Consider the following 27,388-nt stretch of genomic DNA (forward strand, 5'->3'; position numbering starts at 1 on the left):
CAGCCAATACTGGAGACAACAAAGTGCAAACAACAAAACACAACACGGTCAGGCGCTTCATATCTTTTCTACCCACTTGTTCTCCCTAAGGCGTCAGAGAGGACCTTACGAACGCCATCGGAGAGAGATCGATCTTCGAGTAAGCGGGAGATTTGCTTCTGCATCAACAACTGTCTGCGTGCATCCATGTCACGCCATCCAAAGAACAGCTTCGCCCCGTTTAATGCTTGGAGGCTGTGCAACCGATCAAGCTGCACGCATACAGAGCAACCGCACAAAGCAACAGCAAACGGATGAAGCCGAGTAAAATGTTCCACCTAAGAAGAATTCCAACAAGGTACGCGGAACGGGGGCACGCGAAGGAACACACTTGGACCACTTTAAGATTCGGGCAAGGCAGACTACGAAAACCCATGCTTGCAACAAGAAGGAACAAACGTAAGACAGAGACATTCTAAGCGATTCCGTCTTAAACCGAGTGCAGTAATACACACCAAGACTGACAAGTGTAAACCTTTTCCCCTTTTCCTGCTTACTTCCACTATAGCATCTGCCAAGAGTTTGTAGCCCTCTCCATCTGTACGATGGAAGTGCACGTCATTCGTGTGCACGAAATCAAACAGAAGAGACCGGACATTGCTTGGGTTGGAGAAGGAGAACTCGCGGTGCTGCTGCAGCTGCCGCATTCTCTCCACTTGATCAGGCAGGTCGGCACTCGCCTGCACGCTGAACCAACTGTTTACTAGGCGCTGGTTACCTAAGAGTAAAAATAAAGAGACCGACACAGGCTGTTGTACTGACGGAAAGCATCCTATGTACAACAATATCCCACAGAAGGGAGGGTAAGAGTAGACAACAGAGGGGTATACACTACAAGAAGGAGAGGTTGCAGGTGCTGTGGGGGCTGGAAGTTTTCTGAGCAAACTAGTAAGCCAGCTTGTCAGAGAAAGATGACAAGTAAGATAGCTGGGCGCTGGTAGACGACTCTTCTACGATGGCTACACGCAAAATTGTATGAGTAACTATGTGGAGGTCGAGAACATGAAGAACAAACAGAAAAAATCTAGAGGGGCGAGAGAGCATGCTGCTCACCCTTGGCTTCCATATAAAAACGATCCAACGCCTTTTGTCTCAAAGGATGCTCCATGCCGGAGAGTGCTATAAGTGCGTGGTACTTGTCTGTCATGCACTGCGCATGAAAGAAGTATTTATAGGCCCTTTCTGCTGCCTCGCTATCTCTTGTCTCGGACAAATAGAACAACAAAGCGTTCTGCAGACGACGCCTGGACAGCTCCTCCCTGTCATGACAGTTAGCTCCAGGTGCAGAGGTATACACCTCGTCAAAAAGAAAAACCAGTTCTTCCATCAAAGCAGCCCGGACTTCGCGGATAACGGAGCGACGGGCAAAATGCAGTGCATCGGGGTCCAAAGGGCGAAATTTCCTGGACAAATCCCTGACTTTGGGAACCATCAATGTGAGAGCCTGCAATCGCACAAAACAGAGGAATACGCCCTAATTGACAAATGCAGAAGGACGAATAGAACAATGCCCAAAATTCGTAGGTAAGTACAGATACACCGAATATACTTGCATTGGTAGAGATAAATCTACTACACAAAGTCAGAAGTAGATGCCGTTGTCCGCGCGAATACACTTGCTATCAACATGGAATACAAGCAAGTATACACATCTTTTCACGTACATATTAGAACAACAGAGAGGTGCACGCACACAAGCAAATATGTGTTCAAGAATGAACACAGATACGCATGCACATTCACCCTCCAAGGCCTTGTGAGCTATAGATGGGCAGTCGCATTTGTAGATTCTGTGCAGTTGCCGATGCTAAGCAAGGGTATTGCTCCAAGCCTACGCGTAGGACTTGCTCAAAAACATGCAAGCAAATGAGGACAGCCGCTCTTTGTTTGCTGTTTTCGAATGGACACCTTCATGTATTAAAGAAGACACAGGGGCAGGAAAGCGGCTCGCCTTTATGGAACCCGCAGTAGTTTCGTCTCGTAGAACGGTTCTCAGTGCTTCTATGAAATGTACGGGAAGAGGAGCGAAAACTGCATTGGGGTTTTGTCGGGCAAGAACCGCGCGTGATAGAATGAAGGACACGAAAAGAACGTTTGCCGAGCGCCACTTGTTGACTGGATCGGTATCATAAGCAAGAAGAAAGGCTCTCTGCTCTTCCGACAGGGGTTCATAAAACTTCACGGGTGCAGCGAACTCGCGATGTACAGAGAGCACGCAGTCCTCCTCTACGTCCAACACCACCGTCGTCTTCTTTTCGCTCGTTAGTGCGAGAACCTGAAAATAATAGGAAGGCGAATGCAGGATATATTTCATGGATGTACCGCCCTAAATTCACCATAAGACAGTTCGGAATATACCAGAGCTCGAATCCAGCAATCGAGTCATGTGTGCTCAACAAAGAGGGTGCCGCATTGTGTACTTCCTTATCCACTGAGCTTGAAAGTAGATAAAACCACAAAGCAAGTGAGACACGGGTTCAAAAATAGCGGTCAAGAAGATAGCCTTGAGCCACATCTGACTTGGTGCATCTTGCCCACAGTCCAACTCGCCCTCCAAAGGAGGGAGAGACTCCATTCGCGCAGTAAGGCGGCCGGGTTAGCGGGGGCCTTGGAATTTAGAGCAGCGAAGACAGAGAGGCACTCAAAGGCGCACACAACAGATGAGCTTTGGTGCAAAAAAATACACGCGCAGCACTCGTTACCTATGCCGTACCATGGTGGGTGGGTCAAGGAGGTCCTTTTTGCTTATTTTACCGATGAGTCCAAACTTCATAGGTATCATCAGAGGAAGTTTGGTAGGCTGACTGCGGGTGGGGGGAGTATGCTGCGACAGGGTTAGTGTGAAGGTCTTGAAGTTTGGATTGTACGTCGCCTGCTCTACCCGCACCTCGGGTGTCCCCGCCTGAGCAAGCAGAAATATCCTCGAGACTCAAAATCCACGCATCTGGTTTCTTGCACCTCTTTCATCATGCGGTCTGGCAATTTCCAGCCTTCTCCCTGCCACCAACATGCCCAGCTCAGAGCAAATCAGAGATGAACAGGCACAAACCGAACTGCGATCCGGTAGCGCCTTCTGTCTTATGACGGTTGTTTTGTCTATCTACGGTCTCCCTGTCTCTCCTGTTTGCTTCTAACCTGAGAATACCAGCGGTTGAACTGCTTGAGGTCCAGACCGTTGGCGTCTTCCATGGCCTTTCGAAAGTCGTCTATCGTCACTGCCTCTCCGTCATGTCTCGCTAGATACAAAGAAAGACCGCGTCGAAACCCATCTTCCCCCAACAACGTTTGATACCTGAACCCCGCAAACAACTCGAGAGGCTGCGTCAACCTCCTGGCTTCATTAAAATCCTGAGACTCTACCTGACCGGCGTTCTCTCTCTGATAACTTTGAACCATCACTCTGGAGGCTTCTATGCCTGCCACTGTTCTCCTTCGTGTCCGATACTTTCTACACGCCGCCTAGCCAAACCTGCTCATCTCTATACAGGAGGAACTGATAAGGGGATTTTCCCAGGTGCCTAGATAAGTTAATCCTTACGCGCGCATGACCTCGGCAGCCTTCCAGTGTAAGGCCGGGCTGTAGAGCTCGTAAACGTCTCCATAGCTGTCGGGCCTCAGCGGCTTCGCCCTCGAACTTTGATCCAATCGAAAGATTTTCGAGAAAATGTAGCGCACACCGCTAACTCGACGGTCCCCTGGGGCAGCCATTGCTGCAGTGAAGAGAGATTCCCTTAACTTCGTCAAACCCTCGGTCAGGCTCAGCTGGAACCGGTCTCTGAAGAGACAATAGTAGACCATAAAGAAACGCGCTCATGCAAATACATTTGCACACGCCGAAGCCAGGCAATGCGAAAAATAATTTTGTCGCTGCGACCAACATATTGAACAAGGGCATACGCGTGGAGAGGATGACTGGAAGAGCAGGATAGCAGCCAGCGGAAAATCTAAAGAGGGACGAGATGTGCAGAAAGAGTTGAAGCGGAAATTTTAAGAGCCAAGACGCACCGCACTGCAACACGACTGCCTGCCCAGTTGCGGAAATATTCGTGTGCGACGGCGGACATGACTTTGTAGAGATCGGCGTCTGCGAAAAAAACAGCACCCCTTTCCCCCACTCTTCTCGGGCGCTTATTATCTGGCAAATAAAAGGCCAAGCGGGAAAACATACACGGTGGACTCCACCGCGTCCAATCCCGAAGATACGGAAAAAGAAAAAGAGGTGCGGGGGGCACGAAGTAACAGAGAATGCAGATGCATTACACAACAAGACACGGCTACAACACCTGTAGGATAGGGAAGCAAACACACCAAATTAATATGGAGCAACTGGAGGAATGAGCAAAACATGGAGAAGGAGTCAGCAACAAGGGGCAGAGAGCAGCAGGAGACCGTACCAGTGTTCGTTTTGGGGTCCACAAGCAGAGCGTCGCAGTCGAAGATAAAGAGCCCTTTGTTTGCCATTTGGCCCCCAAAGTCCTCAACGCAAACAACGCTTAATAGATCCAAGTCATATTCAATGTTAAAATTTTCCTCGTCCCACCGCATACTCTTCTTTAGAGATTCAAGGGCCCAGTTCAACTTCCACACATCCGCCAGCTTGCTATAGAATTGGAGGGTTACCAGACGGCCTCCCTGAAAAGACACAGAACAGAAACGGCCACACCCAGTGAGAAGTAGCCGCTGCAGAGCAGCCACAGTCGGGGAACCGAATGTTTGAAGAAACACAGCCACGAAGTCATATTCAAGAAAGAGAGATATGACAAGCGGGCCCAGAGAAGGGGGCGGTGCGGGTTGGGGCGGAGGCAGACATCGATGGGAATTGCAAGAGCTAAAAAGCCCACAAGAAATAAACTGATATACCTTGAGCGGTCAAGGCGGCAGAGCCTTCAGAACAAACTTGTACCCCACGAAAAGTGCTCCATTAAATCACGACTCAATGCATGCAATACTCAAGATGGCTTAAAGAAAGCTCGACAACCGGTCTCGAGAGTGTAGTGCCTCCACGGGTGCAGCTTTCGCAAAGGCTTCAAGGACATATTTGGACAAGTCTGCCCATCTGGCTTAAGTAATAACAAATTGACTGGAAACACGATGAAGGCAGCAACAGCAGTGACTGGCCTGTGTCATAATTCCAGCCTTCAAAGCCCCAAAGTTCCCTGCAACAATTCCAAAGTAGTCGCAAGGCTTGGGATGGGGATCGTCAAAGACCACGAAGTGCTTCCCAGGGGACCAGTCGATTGGGCCTTCCGCTACTTTATTTCCGTTGCTAAGAAGCACAGGGAACGTCTTCATGTCTGCCTCAAGCTGCACCTGTACATACACCGGCAAACCAGCATCGATATGAAGCAATATCGTAGCAATATACAAAAGCTGCTGATCTACAAGAAAATTTCCCTCTGCAGTAGTATACGCATTCCTTCATTAGCTCCTGTGTCCTCAAAGGTCTACTCCTCTTCTCTTTCACCCGCTGCACTCTCCCCTCATGCGCCTTTATGCTCTCTCCCACCTTCATAATCCCTCTCTGTGCAGCTCCCGCGCATGCCCCCCTCCCTCCGTCGTGCTCTTAGCTCTCTCAATATAGATACACAGATACATACATATGCATGTCATCCCTCTACCTCCCTGAAGGCAGCTTCTCCATCCCTCTATTTCTCCCTGCCCATCATGCACGCGTACGTAGAATCTGGCTAGGATGTCCGGTCTGTCCAAGAAAAAGGTGATCGCTCGAAATCCTTCAGGCTCGCACTGCGTAATGAGACTATGCTGTGAGATGAAGAGCCCCTTTCGCCACCGATTTTCCATCGGCTTCAGGGATACATCAATTAAGAGCTCGAACGGTGTATCTCCATCCCGTGGCAGGAGCTTCTGAGGGATTACCAACTGTCCTTCCTCCTGGCGAAGAGAAAAGCCATCAATTGGATCGGACAGCAACAACTTGCCGTTTAGAACCACCTGATCGAGTTCCAAGTCTTCCCCGTCCAACACGAGATCTTGGGGCGGTGCAGAAGGCGCACGGTGTAACACTAAGCGAGACAAGACCTGGCGAACCAAGACAGATAGGGATAGTGAGAAATTGAGACACTGCTGGAGTCCAGTGGGCCCGATACACAAATGCGTGCACAGGATGAGAAAGAGGCGGTCGGCTTTGCGGGAAACGATGCTTGGTTCAATGACAAACACAGACTACACGGGGTAGGCAGGCGATGAAGACGTGAATCTAGCTAGCTACACAAACTTCCGCCCAAGCTGTGTCCTTGTGCCTTCTACTTGAATGGCACCTTGCCATGTTTACACCCTCAGACACACATGGATTGAGGACTGTGCGTGCGTCGCTCCATGAAGAGAGCCCACCAAAATACACTCTCTGGTTCAATTGAAAAAGACGAAACCAGAAGCTGACTGTGCGGAGATAGGATACTTTTTGCATACTGGATGGGCGTACACCTCGTTGTCTCTATAATACTCGAGCTCACCTTGGTGTCGAAGAAATCAAGCTTTACGACTAGCTTCACAGAGTCCACCAGAAAGCTTGGGGGTGAGTAGCTCTCCCTAAAAACCTTAGAAGCATAGATATGATCCTCGTGGTGCTCGCGTAGTGGCAGCCCATTTCGCTCTTCCTCCCCTTCTTTCTCCTTCTGATCTAGAAGAATTTGGGGAGCTGACGCCTCGGCAAAGTCCAAATGTGGTAACTGCCACTGCAGAAGTTCTGCAGCTCGATCTACTGCTGCTGCATCCGTTGTGGGACTCTCCCGTCGCCACCTAGGGGGAGAAGAGGACAGCAGCTCCAGCAACAGGGACCCCTGCCCCCCGTTTCCAAGTGCATCATGAGGAGAGCTAGGCGTACTTCGCGCAAGAACCACTGCAGAAAACCAAGCGCATCGAGCAAAAATAGTCCTGACGCTGACGCCCACCTGTGAACAGCACTGTTTTCAATGATCGGTCTGGATTGATCGGCAAATTTCACGGCCTCCCCAGCAGCAAATTGATGGGTGTCGAGGAAGAGGAGCACTGGGAAAGGAAGCCTCTCCACACGTGACGAAGGTGTACAGCAGACCCCCCTGAATGGGGCCTCATTCAACTCCCCCTCAACCCTGCCCCCCCATTAACAAGGTCTTCCTTTTCATTAGATGAATTTCGGGTGTTAGCAGCGTATGTGATGGGATGCTAAGGCGTCCTTTAGGCTCTAGCATATCTGCCGTACCTGGGAAAAGGGGGCATGCCGAGCTCAGTAGTATGGGCAACAGTGCGATGCCGATAGCCGCACGGACGGCGATATTCATGGTGCAAACGTGCATGCTCTTAGCCCCATCCAATTTCGCATCATGCTTAGCCTGCCCTAACCAATAAGGGCAGTTCGTTGTGCGTCGAACTTGTACCCCTCGAGTCCCCCAATACCGCGCATTCGCCCGACTCACGTCTGTGGGAGCTCCTTTCTATTGTGCCCCCGTTAGTGAATGGGTATATTTTGTTAATTTAAGCCGGCCTCCATTGAAGGTGCTTCAGGAGTCTCTCCGCGCTGCGGGTCCCTTGGGCGATCCTTGGCTACTGTACTGGCATGGGAGCTGTCGGCACTCCTGAGTGTAGTGTTTGGCTCCCCGTGTATGTTTGTTACTCTTCACCAATTCTATGCTCCAACTGATTCTGAATTAAATGCTTGTTGCATTACTTCGTGGGTGCAATACCAACCTTTTTTAGTCAAACCATGGGCTTGAGGACTAAGGGCGATGACGTAGCGCGTATAGTGCACTCTGCCAGGGAAGCATTCCGTAGAAGGCATAGTACGATTCAGCAGACGGACACACAAAAAAGGATTCGTCATTGAGATAGAATGTTTCGCCGTCTTTATAATCTCTCAGGTGGTGAAGCTATTTAAATACTTCAACCACAATCTGCAATCCGTGTTAAGCGATCCCCAGCGGGCATAATGGACGAAGTTTACGGAGGAAACAGATACGCTTAACTCGTTTCCCGCTATACTAGTTGCATGGATCAATAGCTAATCAGTGATCAAGTGTATGTTTTGCACGTACTGATGTCATATTTTCGCGGAGTCAGGTCATTACTAAGCCGAGTAAAAACACTGAGTGCACCTGCACAATTACTCCACATGGCTGTGTGTGGATCCTAGGACTGCTCAAACAGTGCAGCGACTTGCATCCCGTTTCGCCCAACTCCTATTTGGCCAGGTCCACCAAACTTTTTGGGCAAGTAAATGAAAGGGCTATCAAAGGTCTTGGCACAGTGTCACCGAATTCATACTCAATACAAACATAAAACATAAGTGCGGAGTGCTTTTTACCAAAAATATCTCTCCTTGCTCCCCTTCTCGCGCCCCCGAAGCTTCCCACATGAGGACAGAGCGACAGCTAGGGTGCGTGTAGCTGCACCCTCCAGGCACTATGTGCTTCACAGCTACTTACACACAGTTTCCAACACACATGCGCACAGCACTGCCTCTTTTTGCATCGATTTGACAATGCTTTTCCCTAAATAAGAGGTGCGAACAGGCATAGCGATTAAGCTTTTCGTTACTAACGTATTTTAATCAAAAAAGGTACGAGAAAGTGCCAAACTGTGGCTTGGGCTGCTACACCAATTGGGAATTTAGCTAGGGCTGAACTTACAAAAGACATAGGAGAATGGTAACGATATTAATGCCTTTTCTTTAATCCCTCTGTGTTTGCGCATGATGTACGAGGAGTATTGCCTGGCGTATGTGCCTGAACTTGCACGCTAAGTAGCTCGACATTGAGCAGTTCCACTCAGATCTTTGGGGAGAGCTATTATACCATACCTGTAGTGAAAGCAAGGCTGTTTTTCTGAAAGCATCTTGCGGGAGCGAGAGGCAGTTGTCTTGTTTCCTGCAGATGAAAAGAGCCCCTCATCCTTTAGCTGGTTTGGATTTCCGATTCGTAGATTTACGAAGGACGGTGGAACGGTAGCTGACAAAACATATTTTCAATCCCCAGAGCTTCGTAGCGTAAAGCCAGCAAAACAATCATATATGTCTTTGGCACTCTGTATGCTGTTTTAAAAGGTGAGTTTACCCGACCATTTTGTGCTGCCTCCTACTTATGCATGGTACAACCTTTCAACATCCAATATTTTCTAGATTACATAGTCAGTACAACTCAGTCCCCAATATATATGCCGAGAGTGCTGTAACTTACAGCTTCAGGTTCTAATTTTATATCCAAAATGAGGTTGCGGAGATCAATTCTTGAATGTCAATTGGGTATGGTGTTGGAAATATCAGACAAGTCTATTACTAATCTAAAGTAAGTAAATAAAACTGATACAACTCAAAAATCCAAATTATGGCCTGGATTAAATTCATTAGTAGGTACCACAAAGAGAATGGTCGTTGTAGCCCTAAATATGCCACACCCTCTCTGTCCTCGGCACGGAGGTCCTATGCCCCAAACTCAAAACCAAATTTAGCAGAAAGTAACCAGGTAACCATTATAGGAAACCTCTCTTTCTTGCCCACCTTCCATAGAGCTGCAACAGTAGGATATGGAGGCAGAGGGGATGCAAGCTTTTATACCTACTTCCGTGCTTTCCAAGCCTTTGCACGGTGCACGCAGCAGGCAAGCGTACAGGTACTCTGCGTTCATTCTTATTGCAAGGGCTAACTATGGGTTGAAGCAAGTGGCAGAAGAGAGCAGCCGATTTAATTAGTGCGCTCGTATTTAATTCGAAGTCATATACTCTCAGTTTAACACGAAGAAATTACGCCCACACCCGGCAGCGGAGGTGCCGGAGGTATTGGAAGGCGACAGATAAGCATACATTGTACGGCATGAGCCTCCTCTATCCAGGCAATATGCTCCTGTTTTTGAAGTGGATACATATAGAGAGTATCGATCTGAGCACCTCGTGAAATAAAAGGTTGGTAATATGGTGAGACCCCATAAAACTTTCCAACCCCTTTGCCGTAGCACAGGGGTAAAGGCCTCGCCTTGTTCCTCAAATGTGCTAAATTTGGCTCAAGTTATGTACTACCTTCTGTTATCTTTTGGTGTCAACACCAAGTTATGTCCAAGCGCGGTGTGTAAATTCCTGCACTTTGCCTTCTTTGAAAGCATGTGCCTATTGCACTATCTCCTCCTCAAGCCGTGAATGGTTTCCATGCCACGAAGCATGGGGTAGACCTGACCGGGGGATTGGCTCAATGCACTGTACTGGATGATTAGAAAGTGGCCAGGCTGCTTGTAGTTTACAGTAACTTATCATATCCGCGAACTCCTTGACCTTCGCTCATTAAATCGTTGCTTGGCAGAGCGTTGAACGTCATTTTGCAAATATCCAACCAGTTGCTCAGCCACCGAGACAGGAAGCATTCTCACAGCCGTCTGATCTTTGCACTGCTGAGCCTCCCGCATGAAGACTCTGCCTCACCTTGTTGAGAAACCACCTCTACCCCGCTCATCATATATCAAGTAAATGTTATTAAAAACCAGATATTAATTCTTTCTAGCCCGTCCTGGCAAGCAAGCCTCCACAGGTGAACCTCTGTCTGCATAAATGCGCAGGTTCCCTCTAGCTTTTGCTTCTTGTCAGATTCGACTCTAAGCTACGGTCAGTTCGCATGGCTTCAAGAACCGTGGGTTCTATATCCCGACTGCAATTTTCCTTTTAAATTAAGACTCAGGGGTTGCGCTCGTTTGATTGTTGAGCCTCAAGTAGTCCATTGTATGCGAAGAGCCATTGGGAGCTTGCCTAAGCTCCCGGTTGTCTACCATCCCGAACCCACGTTTGGTGGCCTTCCGGGTAGGCCCGAAATAAAACACTGATTAAGATATCATCCCTTTACATTGTCGCTTTTGCAGAGCCAAACTTTCACAGCTAAATATGTACCGATATACCAATAAATATTTGTGGCTTAGTCGTCTTAACAATCCCAAAGCTTCCTGCTAAGCTAATCTCCGCTCAGACTGATGAAAGAGGGAGTGTGTGAAGACTTTGGCTGCACTAATCCATGCAGGTAGATACATTTCTCCACTTTAGTAGAGCTGCCATTGTAGCGTCTAGCTTTCCAATAACCTGCCACTAGGAGCACTCGCTTCTCTTTATCACTTCTTTCGTCTGGATATACAAAGCGTGGCACAAGTCCAACGGGCTGCTGATACCTTCGAATACTTGCCTATTCTTTTTGGTCATAATATTTTTCTGGTCTTCATCATCTCATCGATGCATTCATGCGCGTTGTGTAAGGGAACGACTTATGCCTGTTCTCCAGTTGTGAAGCTGCTGCGTTCACGCCAGCTTTCCAAGGGGTGTCTGCCGCCCATTGGCGTTTTGACATTGTCGACCTCCAGAGGCTTTATTCGTTCCAGCTTATTGCCGAAGCAATATAAACTATTGAAGTGCCAATAACGTATGAAGAAGACAACTGTTGTAGGAAACCTGACATCTTACAGGTTTCGGTGCTACAAAAAATAACGCTTTACCTAGAGTATCGGCAGGCGAACACCTTCCCCTAGACTGAATTCAAACTTGATAGAAACGAATTCTGCGTCTTTTTTCCAAAGATGTCTTCTTCCTTCTGCTGTTCGGGCCTTTCAAAGTTTCTGGTATGAGGACAGAAGGGAGCTAGGGTGTGTGAGCTACACCATCTCATAATGTTGAGCATTGACATCTAGCTGGCCAGTGCACCTGATGCACACAGAGCATCACTTCGTATTGTATCGAACTATCAGCACTCTTCAGCAAATGAATTATGCAAACGACCAAAATCATTAGGCAACTTCAAAAAAATATTCAAGTAAACACAGCTAGTATGGTTAAAAGTATCGAACTGGAGCGTAGCCCGCTGTGCTAAGGAATACCCATCCCCGTCCATTTGGCTTCAAGTGGCAAGTACTACACTCAGATGGCTTGTTTTACTAGTGCTATTGGTGCCCGTTATGCTCGGTTTCCACAGTGCATTTTTCATGAGGATAGAACAATTAGTAGTGAGAGATCGCCCTTACTTAAGCCTCTGCTCGCCGAAGTGGATGTATGTGGTGCATTGACTCAAACTTGCTCGCTTACTAGCAAACTCATTTGGTCTCAGTTGCTTCTTGTACTTCAGCGTGAGGCCAAATACCACACATATTTCGCCTCATTGCCACGTATTTTATATGACGGAAAACAGTCGCAATGGCAGAATCACACGTGATTATGTTGAAGCACTTGGTAGGCACTTGAAACCTAATCCAAACATGGCGTCCCTTATTCTCTGCTTCGTCATTCGAGCTCTTCCGCTGATCCATGTTCTGGTAAGAGGGAGGTTTGCTACGAACTATGAAAGGAAACGGGTTTTAACGATTTGGGCATCTGAGAGGGCATAGAGTTAGGGAGAAAAAGAAGTCTATTTTTTGTCTCCCTCCGTCTGTCCGTTTTATGTTTGCCATAGTGGCCACAGACAGCAGTGCAAACTGCAGTAAGAATCAATGTCGTATCCTGAATGGAAAAGGCAGCCGACCGCCCGAACACTACCTCGGCAAAGTGGTACACCTCTGGATGGAACACACTTTAAAAAACTCTAAAGGCTAATCTTTATCGATCATGTAGTGCGTATCGCTCAGGCTTTGGCTCTCGACATCGTGGTAGTGGTCGCTCGCGCCGGCTTGAGGTTTACAACGATTAGAGAAAGTGGCGCCCAGAATATCGTTATTAGAGGCAAGACGAATGCATGAGCACGCAAAATTTAGGGTCACTTGAAACAAAACACCCTCAATACCTTCTAAAAATAGAAGGGAAGTGGCTAAGGAAGTATCTGGTCCACCGAGTCCGGACCACGCAGCCACAGACTCGGTCTGTGTGGTGCCTGTGCTTCTCTCTTCTGCCCCACAGAAGCCACGACGAAGCATCTGATAGTAACAGTTTCCTCATTTAGAATTTCTAGATTTTGGTGTGGCGGCATTTTGGAGGGTCTCCAGTGGTCCCGCCGGCTTTCAAACCCAGCAGTCCGGGTGCAGACCGGCCCGAACGAATTTAAGGGAATCCACGAGAACTTTCATGCATCTCTTCTTTCTCATTGCATGAACTTTCCCATAAAACTGCGCAATACGTTGTTGGAGTGCGCAGAAGGCAGTGTTTAGCGCCAGAGGGCACACTGTGCCGATGCTCCCCAAAGGGCAGCTGGAGTATCTGCGCGCGCTCTTTCCCGACTCTGTCTGTTTCAGTCTAACCCTGATGGCTCAAGCGTAGCCTTCTTGGCGTCAGCTAGCAGCTTATCCTTGGCCTTCCGTGTGCCCTTCTCCACAGCTGTGTGAAAAGACAGTGGTCCCAGTGTGTGCAGACATCTTGCAGCCCCGTAGTGGCTGTCACCTCGTGTGCTCTGCCCAGTGGCTCTTTCGTCTGACATAGAGGGCGACAGAATCTAAAACCCAGGCATTGGGGCCTCTTCACCGCTAAAAGGCACATCAGGGGCCTCCTGTCTGGCGCGGTCTCGCGTTTGTCTTGCCAAGGTTTTGGTCCTGTGCGCATCGTGCTTGCATGTCACTTCTACACCTTGGGGTCACTTTCTCTCAATGGCAGGCCGTACGCTATCGCCGTTGGTTCCCAAGGAGTACGTGCCAGGGCTGATGGACGAGGGGGGGCTGCCAGTGCGAGTGCGCCACATCTTCGCCCGCTATCAGAACTACATGGAAGATGCTCGGGGGGCCTCGTACCAGACCTTTGCATCGCGTTCAAGCATGCCACTGGCTCAGACGCAAGTAGGATTGCTTGCGCTGCTAGCGCCACTCCATCATCACTCTCATCACTCCTTGCTGTCCCTCCCCGGGCACCCTAAGCGGCGGCACTCAGAACTGCTGCCCTTTCCCCCTCTAGCACATCCTTTTCTTCGCCTTTCCTTTCCAGAATCTTCTTTATTCTGTTGGGCTTTGCTGCGCTTGCGTTTCCCGATATGTCTGCCGACGCTAGGCTGGTGGCTCCACAGTCCGACAGCTGGGTGGCTCTTCGCAGGGGCATCCCAGCGGTTACGGCTTACGGCAGGAGCGGCACATTTCCGCGACTGTGCCCTCCTGGGTGTCTCCTCCTCAGACATCCTCTCCGCTAACAGCACTTTCGTCCGTCCCGAGGACTCCCTATCCTTTGGAAGCGACAGAGTTGAACAGAGGAGCTGAGGCTATCGTTGACGGTAAGGAAGTGGGGCTACACAGCGCGAGCTGCTTTGAGCACAGTTAGATTGGGACCAGTCTAAGAGTCAGGATGGGAATGCTCCCAGGAGCACCAGAAGATTCGCTGTGCCGCCACTGTTTGGTGCACTTTTCACCCATCTTCTCTTCAGTCTTTCCGTCATCTTGAGCAGTCTGATCTCTGCGACTTTTTGAGTTTCCATGAGGCTGTTTGGATTTGTCTTAGTGTCTTGCTGGGCATTATCTCCCAGCAACCCTTTCATGATGCCGTTCCTCTTGGTCTCTATCCCAATGCGTGTTTGCTTCTTTTTTTCGTGCTGCTGGTTCGTTGGCTCTTTGACCTTCTGGCACTGGGTTAGCCCTGTAAAGGGACTGGACACCTTCTCTTCCTTTTCTGCGCATTCGCTCCACCTTCACTTCTATCTCCTTCATCCGCATGTCTTGGTCGCTGTCCGCATCATACTGCGACTCCTCAGAAGGCCACTGCTTGTTGACTGAGGCGTATACGGGGGTCATGGAGGCCGGCAAGGAACAAGAATTCGCCCTTGTATTACTATCTCGATCCCTTCCAGCTTCATCCTTATTTGTTTGCGTTGGTGAGCCTCTTACTCAGTGTCCCTTTTTGCTCGCACTCGCACTGTCTAAGGCGCAGGAGGCCCCTTATATTCTTGGTCCACTAGCCTGTTGTATTGCCTCTCTACTGTCGATGCCTGCAGATCGGGATATTCTCTGCAAGGCATTTCTGGTGGGCCGCACACTTAGGGCCACAATTCCACCGCTGGATCCAGGGAGACACTCTGTGACAATCACAAACAGTCAGGGGGAAACTTACTTCGTTCAAGTTGGTGGCCTCCCTGGCAACAGCACCGAAAACTCAGAGACACAATCACTTCCCCTAGTTGTGGTGGCCTACCCTCCGAGCCGAAAGCAGCCAAGACTCTGCTACAGCGCCAAAGGGATGCGACGTAGGCCAAACCGTGATGATGATGCCTCTTGTATCCAGCGGCCTTCATCTCTTCTATCTGTCTCTCGGGGTGCCTTTTCATGCCTCCTCCCGTGTCTCTTCTGCACTATAAAGTCCGCAGTGGCCTGTGGACATAGACACTTATTTCTTGTGGTTGATGGAGCTGGGCGGGGTGTATGCATGCATGCTTGTACGTGTGCAACGGCTTTGTTCACTGCTGCCCCCCTCTGCCCCCCGTTGCATGTTCGGTATATCCGTCTCGCTTCTAGACGTCTGGCGATTCGTCCTCCATTTCCCCTGCCCCCTCCCGCGTGTATATACACGCCTCCTCTGTCTGACTTTGCTTTTGCAGGGAGCTTTGAAGGCCCCTTCTCAGGTGCAGGGGCCTGTGGTCCTTACACGCCAGCAGAGCTAGAAGAGTTTGTTGCAGCCACAGAGAGACAGATGTGGGGGCCCAACAAGCCAGTGGTCCCCTTTAGTAACGCCTTGAGGAGTGATGTAAAGAAGGGCAAGAAGGCTCAGTCCTTCGATGACAGACTGCGGAAGTGCCTTCAGATGGCCTATGGCCAGAGAACAGCCCTCACGCGTCCAGCCGAAAGTGTCCCCTCATTTGGTTAGTCTTCCGTAATATACGTCCAGAGGAGCACTTCTTGATCCCTGCCTTCTCCTCACGTAGAGGGTTTAAATGACCCTTTATCTTCATCCCCTCAAAATTTGCCTCCAGTGCGGTTCCTCTTTCCTCTGCGCTTCGCTTTGCAGTCCCGGATGACCTTTCAGAGTGCCGCATACCCCTTGCGTTTAAGGCCTCTCTCTATGCTTCCTGTCAGCCTTCGACGAGGATGGCAATTGCCTCTTTCCATTCTCAGGTCAGTCGTACACTCTGCACATCTCTAGCGGCCTGGCAGCCGAAGGACTATGTGTCATGCCTCCTACATTGTTTAATTGTTCGGCTGTGTCTGCTACTGCATGCGTTCTGATGGCTAGTCGGCTTATTCCGCATGCATGCAATGTGGACATGTGGGGTTGCAGATGTTCGAGTTCATGCCCTTTGGGGTTGTCTCGGCGCACATCTTCATGAAGTCGCATCCTTCAGATAAAATAACTATCTTCGCCTTCACAATAACTCCGCCAGACAGCAAGAGTAAGCTGCCTCAGTGAAACTGCCCATTGTGTACCCATGCGAAACGCCCCTCTTCCTCTTTCCCATGCAGCTGTCTTTTTGTTTCTGCCTCCTATCCTGCCATGTGGGGGCCCCTGTCTCTCGATGTCGTACTCGTCGACCATTTTTCGTGGCATTACTCGACCCCGCCCCTTTTCTCGCCACTCTCCATTTGTCCACTATGCTCTCTCTCTCTCTCTCTCAATTTTACTGCAGTGTCCGATTCAAACGCAGTAGCCTACTATCCCTCCGTTGTCTCTGCATTCTCAGGCCGCACTGTTCCCGTGTGCTCCGAGCCTCCTAATGTAGCCTCTCTAGATCGCTTTGAGGCCTCCGAGAGACTTTGTGCAGACACTCGCCACTGGAGACACGTAGATACGAGCGTTCCCCGGAAGAACGCAGAGGCCGCAGCCTACGTCTTTGGCACGTCAGGGGATTCCCAGTAAGCAGCCAAGCCAAGCTAAGGCCCCTATATATATGCCCGCTATCCACGCAAATTGCTACTTTAAACCCACCAACTACCACCCCAAATCTAAGGCACTACAAGGCCGCCGCGGCGCTAATACCTGCACTGCCAGTTTTCCCATCAGAAAGCTGCTTGATGTAATATTCAGGAGTATCGTCCATGACCATGACCAGCTCTCTTCACACGCGCCTCCGCACTGCTAGCCCCTCCCTCCCTCTCTACCTCTGTGCATATGTGTCTGTCTTGCGCCTCTCCCCTCTTCTCCCCGTGAGGGCCCCCAACTGCACCCTATTTCCCCATGTCCTGTCTCGGCTCCTTAGGTGCCCGGTTCCCCAGTCTTTGAGATATTCGAAACACCCCCACAAGGAATACCCCGAGGGCATTGAGATTGCACCCTACGTCTTCCTGTACTTTGAGCCTTGGCCGGTAGCCGATCTCCCCATTCCAGAGCCAAAACTCCCGAAAATGAAGAGCGAAGGCGTGCATGGGCAGTCACCAGCTCCAAAGTCTGTCCCTGGCGGCACTGCAACAGTGAAGCCCTTAGGAACAACTGCTGCAGATGATTGTGCAGCAGATGAAGGCCCATACTTCTCAGTTACCTTGTGCGTGGGCAAATACATTTTCTCGTCCGTTATAGGCGTGCACCGACGTGTGCTGTCCGCGATCTTCAACGACTGGTTAAAGGAAGTGCCCCATAAGAAGGAAGCAGAGCAGCAATTGGTGAGGATGAAGCTCAAAGACGTCGTGAAACCGATACTTAACGGGGCATCTCTGGCAGGCAAGGCATTCTAAATTAAGATTTTGATAGGAACTGGTTGCCTGTGTATATTGGAGGACAAACACGTGCCTCTACAGCAACCAGATACAAGGGTACTAGCCCCGATAATTCAAATCTTAATCGTTTCTGTACAGCTGGAAAGTATTTCGGCTCTACCACAGTACACAATTAACAAATGGTGCAGAGTGATTAACAGAGTTCCCCCTCGCGATGGAGCCACTAAAACTATTCAATGTATAAAATAAGGCCATTTAAGCGGCCCCAGGAGAGAGCTGTCAGGCTGCTTAGCTAGCACGAACAAGCTTTCCAAACCTACAACCGCTGGGGTAGCCCGCAATCGAGTCTCAATCGGAGTTGAATAAAGCGAGGGTGTCATACTCCTGTGCGACCGTCTGTCAACAAATCCGTCTCTAGCGCATCAGGGTAGGGGGCTAGAAGCCTCAAGTTCTTGCAGGAGATGTCCAGAACCATTGAACAGGATGCGTCTAAGGGAAACTGCGAGGATCTAGCAGTTGCTTCACAAGAAGTAGAAAAATCATGCCAAGATACCTGAAAAACGCTAAGGATTGTGGGTCCCCTCATGCAAATGCACGTTTGGAACGTACCACACTCAAGCGGGTTGTATGTACAGCTGACCATACCGTGCGCCTCGGGGGAGTAGACATCGATACCTCGAACTCTTTTCCATCTTATTTTACACAAGGGGGACTTGTAAGCCCTTCGCAACGCATTCGATGCATTATGCTGCGGTTAGTGGCATTTGAAAGGTGGGCCCCTAGGGTAATTCTGCAGGGTGCGCAGGGCCAGGCTTGCGGCTGACAGGGTGGTGTAGGCCCGACCAAAAGAACCTGCCGGACGGCTGCCCGCTGCTAGGCGGGGCCCCATAGGGGGTGTAATGTTGCTGTCCATAGGGAACAGTCTGGTAGGAAGCAGAATAGCCAGGAGAGCGGCTGTTTTCCTGATAGCCCCTGAAGAATGAGGCATAGGTTTGGCTTAGTTTCTCCTGGGTATGGGGAATGTTCCCTAGGACTGTATCTTTGCTGCCCTCAACAAGGATCATGATACGGGCTGCGTCCACCTTTGCACCTTCCAAGAAGGCCTCCAGAGCAAGCTTGTTGCCCCTTAGAAGGTACTCGGCTTCCTGCTCGCCGGCGTCAATACCCTGGTCAAACTTGCACCTGTCTATCAAACAGGGGCACGAAGCGGGAGTTTACCTTCAGCCGGGCAACGGTCAAGGTGCTCCACACCGACTCTCACGGAGCTTGCAGCCTTCCCCATAATGAAGGTAAATTGCTGCACAAGCCCGTCGAGTTCGCGTGCAGACTCGTACAGTTTCCCGCAACCCACACTTCACTCTCTACTGGGGGCTGAGCGAGGGGTGTCGCTCTCCTTTCGCGGGAACGTTCACCGCAGCAACCGTTCTAATAACACCGCCAACTAGGCCGCTGATTAAGGTCGGTAGCTCTGCCAGCTTCGCGCAAAAAGTCAAGAAGAGGGCTAATGGTTAAGAAGCCAAGTAAAACACCCACAGGAGAGGCCTGGGATGGTAGCTGAGAGAAAAGAGGCGCAGAGAAATTTGCTCTACTGCTGAATAAAGCAGCTCTGCTGGGGACCAGGGGCCAGACTGAGAACGGAAGTCGGGAGACAGCAGCAGCTGCTTAGGGCGGCGCCCTTCAAGCTGCCTGGCACAAGCAATGCTTTCGGCTGCAATGTTTAGCGATTTCCCCTCTTCTCCTTGTCCCTAGCTAATTGGTTGTACAGAGCTACCTGGACAAAAATAAATGGGTGCCCTCGTTTTCGCTTTCTGCCCATTACGCTTGATGCCCGTACCCGATCGGTGTCGGCCCTTGCCCCTAAGACACGGGAAGCTCGGACGCAAGACGCGGAACCCTTCCATTTGCCCGTTTTTGCCTCTCCAGTCTTTAAATGTATTACTAACAGCAGCGCAGTTGTTACGAAGAAGAAGCTACGGATAACTAAGTGACAGGCAGCGGCTCCGTAGACCGGAACACAGACGACAGTGAGACCCTCCCTGTAAATAGACCATCCGAAACACGACATGCCATGTTAACGTGCATCAAGAAAGTTGCCCCTGGGAAACATAAATCAGAAAACACAGGATTTTACTTTTCATTAGTGTCTTTTGGTGGGAAAAGCCTTGGATAAAGAATTAAGGCTTGCGCTGAACTGGTACCGCGCCAGCGCTGCCTCCCCATTCAAACGCTTCCTCCTAAATCCCTCTCTGCTTTTGTGGTACACTTACAATTCGATTCATCCCCTTATTTCGCACATTTATTATCTGGTCGGCCGGAGAAAATCTCGGTTTCCCTTTCAGCACCTCTGGTGTATGTAGCGGGATGTCCTTGGGGCCCTCTAGCAGAGCGGCTTTAGAGACCCTCTTCGGGGCAGATGTGCGTGACACCCGAATTCCAGCGCTGCTTCCGAATATAGGGTCTTTCTAAGGATTATAAGGCGGTGTAATATGGTGCGCTGACGCCGCAGCACTTCTGATGCTTCCCTGGTGTCTCTGTTTGAGTCACACATCGCTGGCGCTAGGGCCCCCTCGTCCTCTTCGTCCGCCGCTTCGGGTAGACGAGGATCTCGGTGCCCGTTAAAACTGCTGACTGCTTTTGTGGCCTCTGCCAGTCTTGACGACGCCTCTATCACAGAGACGACTCCCTGCGCTACGGAGGGGTCCAGAGGACGGACCCGGCTGGGGGGCCCCGTCCCAAGGGGCCCCAAACCCTCCCTGTATAGAGGCCCTCCATGAACTTGGCCTCTTGTGTGGCACACGGAATGAACAGCGCAAGCGAGCCCTCGCTGCTTCTCCCTCCGGGGGCCTCACGGGGCCCTCCCGAGGAAAGGGCCTACCGTCCAACAGGACTCGTACCATCCCCAGGAAACGCGCCTCAACATCAAGGCGTCTATCCGCCTCACCACTTCCAGGGAGCATGGGGGCCCTCTGCTGGCTCCCCATACTCCCCGTACTGGCCATATGGGTCCGAGCAAGCCACCTGGGCCTCCACTCCGTCGGGGGCCCCTACCGGAGCGCCGGGGGCCCTCGGCGCATCGCAGGTGGCCTTGGAGAGTGAAGTTGCCTTGATACACTTTGTGGTGTACTTGGTGTGCTGCATCGGGTGTGTGTGCATATACTTGAACTACGTGGTGCTAGAGGCCCACATCTTCGCTCTGTTTTGGGCAGTGGTCTTCTCGATCCCCCTAAGGGCCGTTGTCTCCGCGATCGTTGGGCAGCCTGTTCAGCGATCCGCGCCTTCCGTCTCCAGTGTGTCGCCTTCTCCAGCTGCAGCTCCCCCCCCCCTGGCTGCAGCAGCCGAAAGGACTATTCGTGACCAGCAGGGGCCTCTGGGCCGGCTTGTGCCGCTGCAGGATCTGCAAAGGGCAGCAACAGTCCACCTGTTGCCCCCCTCCCCCTCAGCGCCCCCTTCTACCCTTCCCCTGCGGCTCCAGCAGCAGCATCTGCAGCCGCACAAGCAGTGTGAGAAGCGGGTGCGGTCCTCGTCTTCCCGACAGCCCCACAGCAACGGAGGGGCCCCCTCTGCGGCCGGCGAGGTCGCTGCGGGGGGCCCCCACGCGGCCCTCGGCGGAACTCCCAAGGACGGGGGGCCCCCAACTGCCGCTCACAAGAGGGCGATCCGGCTCAAGTCTTCTCGAGAGGCCGCATCAAGGCACTCGCAGCAGCAGCAAGGAGACGCGGACTCTCCCCCCAACAAAGGCGGCACGCAGGCTGCCACGGCCACATTGTATCTGGGAGTGACAGATGCCGCAACGCCAAGAGCAGCGCATGCAGCAGCGGCGACGGCCAATGCAGCGAGGGCCTCTATGCAGCGGGGCTCTTCGGCCCCTATGCGCGCTCCTGGCGAAGGGCATCTCCACCGCAGCAGCAAGAAACGACGGCAGCAGGATGACGGAGACCCCTCCGGGGACGGCGCTCCTCACGAAGCCTCCTTCCCCGCTTACCCCATACCCTCCTGTCCCTTCGGCAATAGCACCAGCAGGAGTGCGCGGCTCTTGCGGTGGCTGTGGCACCTTGGCGAAGGCATTCTGCAATTCGTAGGAAACTCCTTGTCCATGCGGCTTTCGCGATCGCTGCTCTCCTTTATGCTGGTGCCGATCTACGAGCTCGCGGGGCCACTGCCGGACCGGTGTGCTAGCAAGCCGTGGTTTGGCTTGCTCCACCGCTGCTGCTTGCTGCTGCTGCTCTATCGTCTCTGTCTGGCCCCCTTCTCCCCGCAGGAAGTGCTGCATGCGGTGGGCGCCCTCCTCCTGCTATTGCTGCTCCTCGAGGTCTTCTTGCTGCCGCTCAGGGGACAGACGCTTCTCAAGAAGGGGTTCCTCCGCTGGTGAGACCTGCGCGCGCGGGGAAACAAATCGCGTGCTGAACGCTTCCCATTCTGCCTCGATCGCTTTGACGGCCGCACACAGAACGGCGGAGAGAGCCTTCGCATAAGAAAGGATATGTGGCGTTTGCCGGAGGGGCAAACAGAAAAGAGTCGGAATACTTCGCTCCGCTTTTCCACGCCTCGCTCAGTATCTGCACCTGTGCGTCTGTTATGTCTCTCTTCAGGTCCCAGCGATTCGCGTCTCTGCGCCCTTCTTTGAGCATTTCCGCGGAGACAATGAATGCTTATGTGACTCCCCTTGTCTCCGTCTTTGTTATCTGCTGCTTCTTCTTGTGCGGCCTCCTCGTCACGGCCTTCTTCTGCTTCAATATATATAGCGAGCTCACCACGCTGTGGGAAACAGCTCATTCCCTTCTTGAGGTCTACGTTGTTCGCTCTGCCTCCTTCCAGGAAGCATACGCAAAGCTGTCTGCCCTGCTACAGCACCAACCCGACGGGGCTGCTGCTGCTGCTGCTGCCGCTGTGGAGGGAGTAACAGCAGCATCAGAGACACCCAACACACTGGCTGGCTTTGTTGCTGCTGCCGCATCCGCTGTAAGGAGCACCGCAGCTCCCAGCGGGTCCAGTAGCGGCAGCAGCACTGCAACATTGTTGCTCGGAGGAAGTCTGGGTTGGTATTCGGACCTATGGAGGGCCATTCAGGAGCTGGCCTCTGCATCCTCCGCAGTAAATGCAGCGGCTTCCGCTGCTGCAGGTGCAGACAGCGCCTCCCTTGCGGCTCTGCAATGGACATCCACCACCGCTTCCTCGAGCCTCCACACGGAGGCCTCCCGTGCTCGCATTGGCAGTACAGAGGACCCCCCGCGTCTAGCGACTCCCAGCGCGGAATGGCCCTTGGCCGCTCCTGAGCCGCAGCAACAGCCTCAGCAGCAAAAGAGCCGTTTCACTCACCTTCACACCCCTCCAGACCCGCTGTTTTTCTCGCATGCCGAAACCTGCCCCCGATTCCTGGCCTCAGAGCCTCACGAGGTCGATGTGGACCTCGAAGGCCATGCCTCAGCTGCGTGCTTCCTCTCTTCTGGAGGCTTACCGGAGGGGCTTTCTTCCTGCCAGGGAGAAATCGCCGGGTGGGACGCTACCAAGGCGGAAGATCTCACCAACCCCAGTTTGGAGGTCTCTCTGCTCCGTCTACACGATGGCGTGTCTCTTTCTTGCATCGATCCTTGGAGGCTCTCGGGGGGTGACGCCGGCAGCGCGCGGAGAGTCTTCCCCCTGGGGTTCGCCTGGCCCTCAACGAGCACTTCATGTCGACGGGAAGGCCTCCAAGGAAGCAGTTGGGCTGCATCCTTTCTCTCCCTGTTGCTTCCAGCTGGCTTGTGGAAGAGGTGGCCCAATACTGCGGAGTTGCTGGGTCACTTGAGAGAGGGCAACTTCCTCTTGGCCTTGAAACGGTCCCTTGAAGCCTCTCAAGAGGTCTACTCGCTGACCAGAGAGGCCTGGTGGAAGTACCTCTCGGAGCATGCGCACACACTCCTAGCTTGGGCCTTCAACAGCGGGCAAGCGAACTCTTACTCTTTTTGCACTAGCTTGCAACTGAGCCCAACAGCAATCCCTTTAAAGACTGGGTAGCGCTGCAAAGAGCGGTTCCACTGGGATGTTTAAAAAATGCACAGTCTTCGGGTTCTGCTGGTCGGTGGGTGCAGGTTTGGGGCCTGGAGGGTCCTCTGCTTTGTTGTGGCATTTCTCCTCCGCTTCTTTCTCTCAGCGTTTGATCTCCTCTTTCAAGTGAGTGTTCAAACGTTCGGCCTTTGGCGTTGCATGGGCCAGTATGCGTTTCAATTTGCGGCAGTGCAAACAGGATCACGGTTTGTGTATGTGTGTGAATGTATATATGTATGTATGTATGTGTATGTATGTGTGTGTGTGCATGTATGTATATATATCTTGTAGATATACATATGAATATATATCTGGTGTGTGCTTCATTCCCACCCCAATCACAATGTTTGTTCTCTTCTTCCCATTCGCGATTGGGGCCTTATTTTTCCGGGCCTGTCCGCCTTCGTGTGCTGTCATGCCCTTACCCCTCAGTTTATCGTTTTTGTTGGGGCCCTGTATGCGCTGCTCTGCACCCCCAAGAGCTCCTTGGATTTGGTAGATGAGGTCCTCTGCGTTGTGGACCCCTCCGCAATCCTGTCTACATCAGTGAACGAGAAGATACGCGCCATTCTCTTTTCCTCCGTGAAGAAAGTGTGGTTCTACAGGTCGGCCTAGCCAACCACCCACTACAGGAAACCCCTTAAGCGCCTAGCCCCCCCAAAAACTGCAGCGCGAAGATCTCACAAGCCTTCTCAGGCCCCCATTCTGCAAACACGGAACACACCGGGTCGCCCTAAGCCCGTCAGATGCAGCAAATCCTTGAGCGCACAACATAATGCTGAGCTTGGTTGTCAGACTGTTGGGATAGGGCGCTCCAGAGAGCTTGTGGCACAGGTTTTGCGCTTTTTCAGCCTCTTTACCTGGCTGATTTTTGAGAGCACCGGTATGCCGGTGGTATACGTGCCAACTGCCGTTTCGTCACTGCTGGCCCTCCTTCCCATCCTTCCCCCAGAAGTCGTCTCTCTCCTTCCCTCTATTGCGCTTTGGCTGCATAAGGATGTTAGGGACTTTGGGGGCCTCTCTACAGGGGACGCTCAGACAGCAGAGGCATGGGGCCCTTGGCTGGCTGCCCCCCATAGACTTGCAGCTCTTGCTGTCTGCGGAGCGAATGCGTATGTTCTGACCCCCAATTCCAAGTATTGAAGTCCCACCACCTGATTCCGCAGCAGGATGTACATGCAACAAGCCCGTACAGTCCCCCTACCCACCCTACGCATCGGCAGATGCCGGTCAGCTCGCTCCGCCTCTGTGAACAAAGAAAGTGATTTTGACGCGCTGCTTCTGTCCACAGGCTAGTCTGGTGGAATGTTACAACGTGCATATACCGAGAGATTCCGGATGCGAGCCCGTGGCTCGTAGGCCTATCCGCGGCCCTCGGGCTTTCAACCCTTGGCCTCAAAGGCATTATCCTTGGCAAGCGCGAACGTCCCACACCTGTCTCTAGATTCCCTTACTGCCTCTACAGCTTCATGAAGTCTTCTTCTCGCATCTCACTAAGGGACGCGCCTACGAGGATGTGCCGGCCCTCTGGCTGTGCATTTGGCGAAGCCATGAACTCTTCACTGCGCAACTCCCAAACCACCAGTCCTACAGACATGCAAAAATCCACGCATTCGGAATATAGGCTCTCCTTCAGATCTCCGAGTTTGGCTACCTGTGGCTGCCCACCCCTTTGATGCACCTGTCCCTCTTGGCGTTGGTCCTCCTAGCATTCTATGACCTCTCCTGCGTTGGGTCCTTCTGAGGGCCTCGAACAACTGTCATCGCTTGCTGTTGCTGCTCCTCTTGTTTCTTGTTGCTCTTCCTTGGTCTTCTAAAAGGCCAAGCGATACCTGATGCTCTGTTCATATTCTCCGAATTCTCGGGACTCCTTGTAACTGCCAAGGCCCTAAATTTGTGGCTTTTTGGCTTCCCTTCATCACATGTCTTTGAGGTGTCTTGTCCTACTTTTCATAGTGTACATGTGCAGTCCCAAGCTTTTTCTGGCCTTCTGCCGGCCCTGTATATGCAGTTGGGGCGCCTTCCAGTCTCAGGGGTTCTGAGTCTTGTGCCGGCTCGGCATGCAGCTGGTGCTAGCGAACTAGATAAACATGCTTCGTGTCCATTTCTCTCGGCCGTCATGGCTTGCTGCATCCCTGTAGCCGCCCGCTCGTCTTTTTCTCTTCTGTGGACGCTCAGGCCCCGCCTTAGCAACTATGCCGCTCATTGTGGTTTCAGCAGCTTCCAAGTTCAATGAGCGGCACATTCGCACACAGGAGGCCCTAAGCCCCCCAGAATTACTGCCACAGCAGCAACACGATCAGAGGCAGCAGGTGCCGCCGCAGGATGAGCAGCTGCACCAAGCGGGGGGCGCATCAGAGGCCCCTCCCGGCACTCCAAGCTTTCAACAGCCCGGCCTTTATCAGAAGGTAAAACCGGCGTCCCCTTTTTCCATGCGCAACTGGATTGCCCCGCCACTTCTCGCGTCCATGCTTCAACTCGCAGGCGTCACAGCTAGTTCGCCACACATCTGAACGCAACTGTTGCTGTGTGTGTGTGTGTGCGCGCGCTCAGACAGTTCCTTCGCAGCGAGTTGATGGGGTCCTTCAAGAGAAGCTCCATTCTACAGAGAACCTGGGACTAGCTAACAACGGGGCCCTTAGTAATGCAGCGTGGGGGCCACCGTGGGGACCTCTGCCAGCGGGTGGATTTGCCCTGGGAGAGTGGCGCTCTGGGCGAAAGTCCAATACGAATTTTTCCGTGGCCCCCCTCAGGGGGAGTTTTCACGAGGAGATTCCCTCGTTCCAAGCTCCGCAATTCCCTCTACAGTCGCCTGCCCGGACTATAGCAGCAACACAGGAGAGCGTTCCCCAGGGGTCCCTCCCACCCCCATTTCGGGACACACAAGCCTCCTCTGCCTTATTTGGGCTTTCTCAGGGGGTTACTGGTACGCCCCCCCAACAGGCGTTGGCTGTGCATTTTATTAAAAGCGCAGCAGACGCAATTCGGTGGGTGCTGCAGCGGCGGCGATCCGGCGTGGGGGCCTCCCCAGTACTTCCCTCCGTCGCACTCCCCGGGCAGTACCCGTGGGCCCCTGGAGCGCCTATCTTTGGAGGCCCTGTGCAACAGGTGCTCCACCAGTCACATTCCGCAAAACCAGTGGGTAGTAATAGTCCACGAAAGGCCATGTCCATGGGCGAGGCCCTCAGGACGCCAACCGATGAGGAATTATCCCCTTCTGTGCCTGCAGCTTCTTCTCCAGCCGCTGCACAATTGAGAGCCTATTCAGGTTTTCCTGCAGCGACTGTAGGGGATTCGGTTGGAACTTGCGCAGCAGGGCGTCGAGGCCCTTCCCTTTACCGGGGCCGTCGGCGCGCGCACTCGGGTCCATAGAAAGGGCCCATTTTAGGTGGGGTCTCAAGGCAACTGCTTTTGGACTGCCTTTTTCTCTTTTCTCGGCCCTCCGCGTGTGCGGTGACGGTTCTCAAGCTCAGATCTCACAAAGGCTTCAACACGCTAGTGAACAGCAAAGAAGCCGCATAACTGTCACACAGATGGGCCCCGTAGGGTGACCCGAAAATCCACCCGCAAAGCAGGCAGTGCGACAGTCATGCATGCAAGGCAAACTAAGCGTGTGCCGCGCGACGTTACTACTATGGGTTTGCCGGCTCTTTTGGCTGCGCCTAAAACGTGGCCGCGCCAGGAAAGGCCGACAACCTACTCGAAAAAATGCAAAGGGGCACTACTTTACGAGCTGTAAGAGCTGGGAAATTACAAGGGGTGGGGTGAGGTGGAGTTGAGGCCCTTCAGGAGCATCCTCGCAGCCGCCGGTGCATTTGTGGGGTTGCACTAGT

At 52.2% G+C, this 27,388-nt stretch overlaps 4 protein-coding genes across 4 annotated transcripts; 2 read left to right on the forward strand and 2 right to left on the reverse strand.

The window, feature by feature from the left end:
• Positions 1-68: 68 nt before the first annotated feature.
• LOC34618394 (puromycin-sensitive aminopeptidase) lies at positions 69-10,336 on the reverse strand. Its single transcript, XM_026335453.1, has 15 exons — positions 10,263-10,336; positions 9,776-10,017; positions 6,951-7,047; positions 6,513-6,798; positions 5,710-6,078; positions 5,158-5,343; positions 4,434-4,671; positions 4,045-4,174; positions 3,578-3,814; positions 3,175-3,331; positions 2,753-2,941; positions 1,931-2,314; positions 1,093-1,483; positions 537-757; positions 69-251 (listed from the first exon to the last, which is right to left on the reverse strand). Exons 1-15 carry the CDS (start codon positions 10,334-10,336, stop codon positions 69-71), a joined length of 3,384 nt encoding a protein of 1,127 aa, XP_026191238.1.
• Positions 10,337-14,682: 4,346 nt separating this feature from the next.
• LOC34618393 lies at positions 14,683-17,549 on the forward strand. Its single transcript, XM_026335454.1, has 6 exons — positions 14,683-15,163; positions 15,485-15,745; positions 15,892-15,998; positions 16,162-16,286; positions 16,344-16,733; positions 17,078-17,549. The coding sequence occupies exons 1-6, from the start codon at positions 14,683-14,685 to the stop codon at positions 17,547-17,549; spliced, it is 1,836 nt and encodes a 611-aa protein (XP_026191239.1).
• Positions 17,550-17,907: 358 nt separating this feature from the next.
• Positions 17,908-19,601, reverse strand: LOC113146858 (sporozoite antigen-like). The gene is given in 5 exon segments (XM_026335455.1): positions 17,908-18,223; positions 18,438-18,738; positions 18,741-18,915; positions 18,917-19,006; positions 19,563-19,601. Coding segments are annotated over 5 exon segments (921 nt in total).
• Positions 19,602-20,331: 730 nt separating this feature from the next.
• On the forward strand, positions 20,332-26,927 carry LOC34618391. The gene is made up of 8 exons (XM_026335456.1): positions 20,332-20,906; positions 21,075-21,569; positions 22,274-23,521; positions 24,038-24,160; positions 24,407-24,646; positions 25,723-25,820; positions 25,946-26,019; positions 26,124-26,927. The coding sequence occupies exons 1-8, from the start codon at positions 20,332-20,334 to the stop codon at positions 26,925-26,927; spliced, it is 3,657 nt and encodes a 1,218-aa protein (XP_026191241.1).
• The last annotated feature ends 461 nt before the right edge of the window (positions 26,928-27,388 follow it).

This window comes from Cyclospora cayetanensis, unplaced genomic scaffold (genome assembly GCF_002999335.1).
Source record: "Cyclospora cayetanensis isolate NF1_C8 unplaced genomic scaffold, CcayRef3 CcayRef3_contig_7, whole genome shotgun sequence".
Lineage (NCBI taxonomy): Eukaryota > Apicomplexa > Conoidasida > Eucoccidiorida > Eimeriidae > Cyclospora > Cyclospora cayetanensis.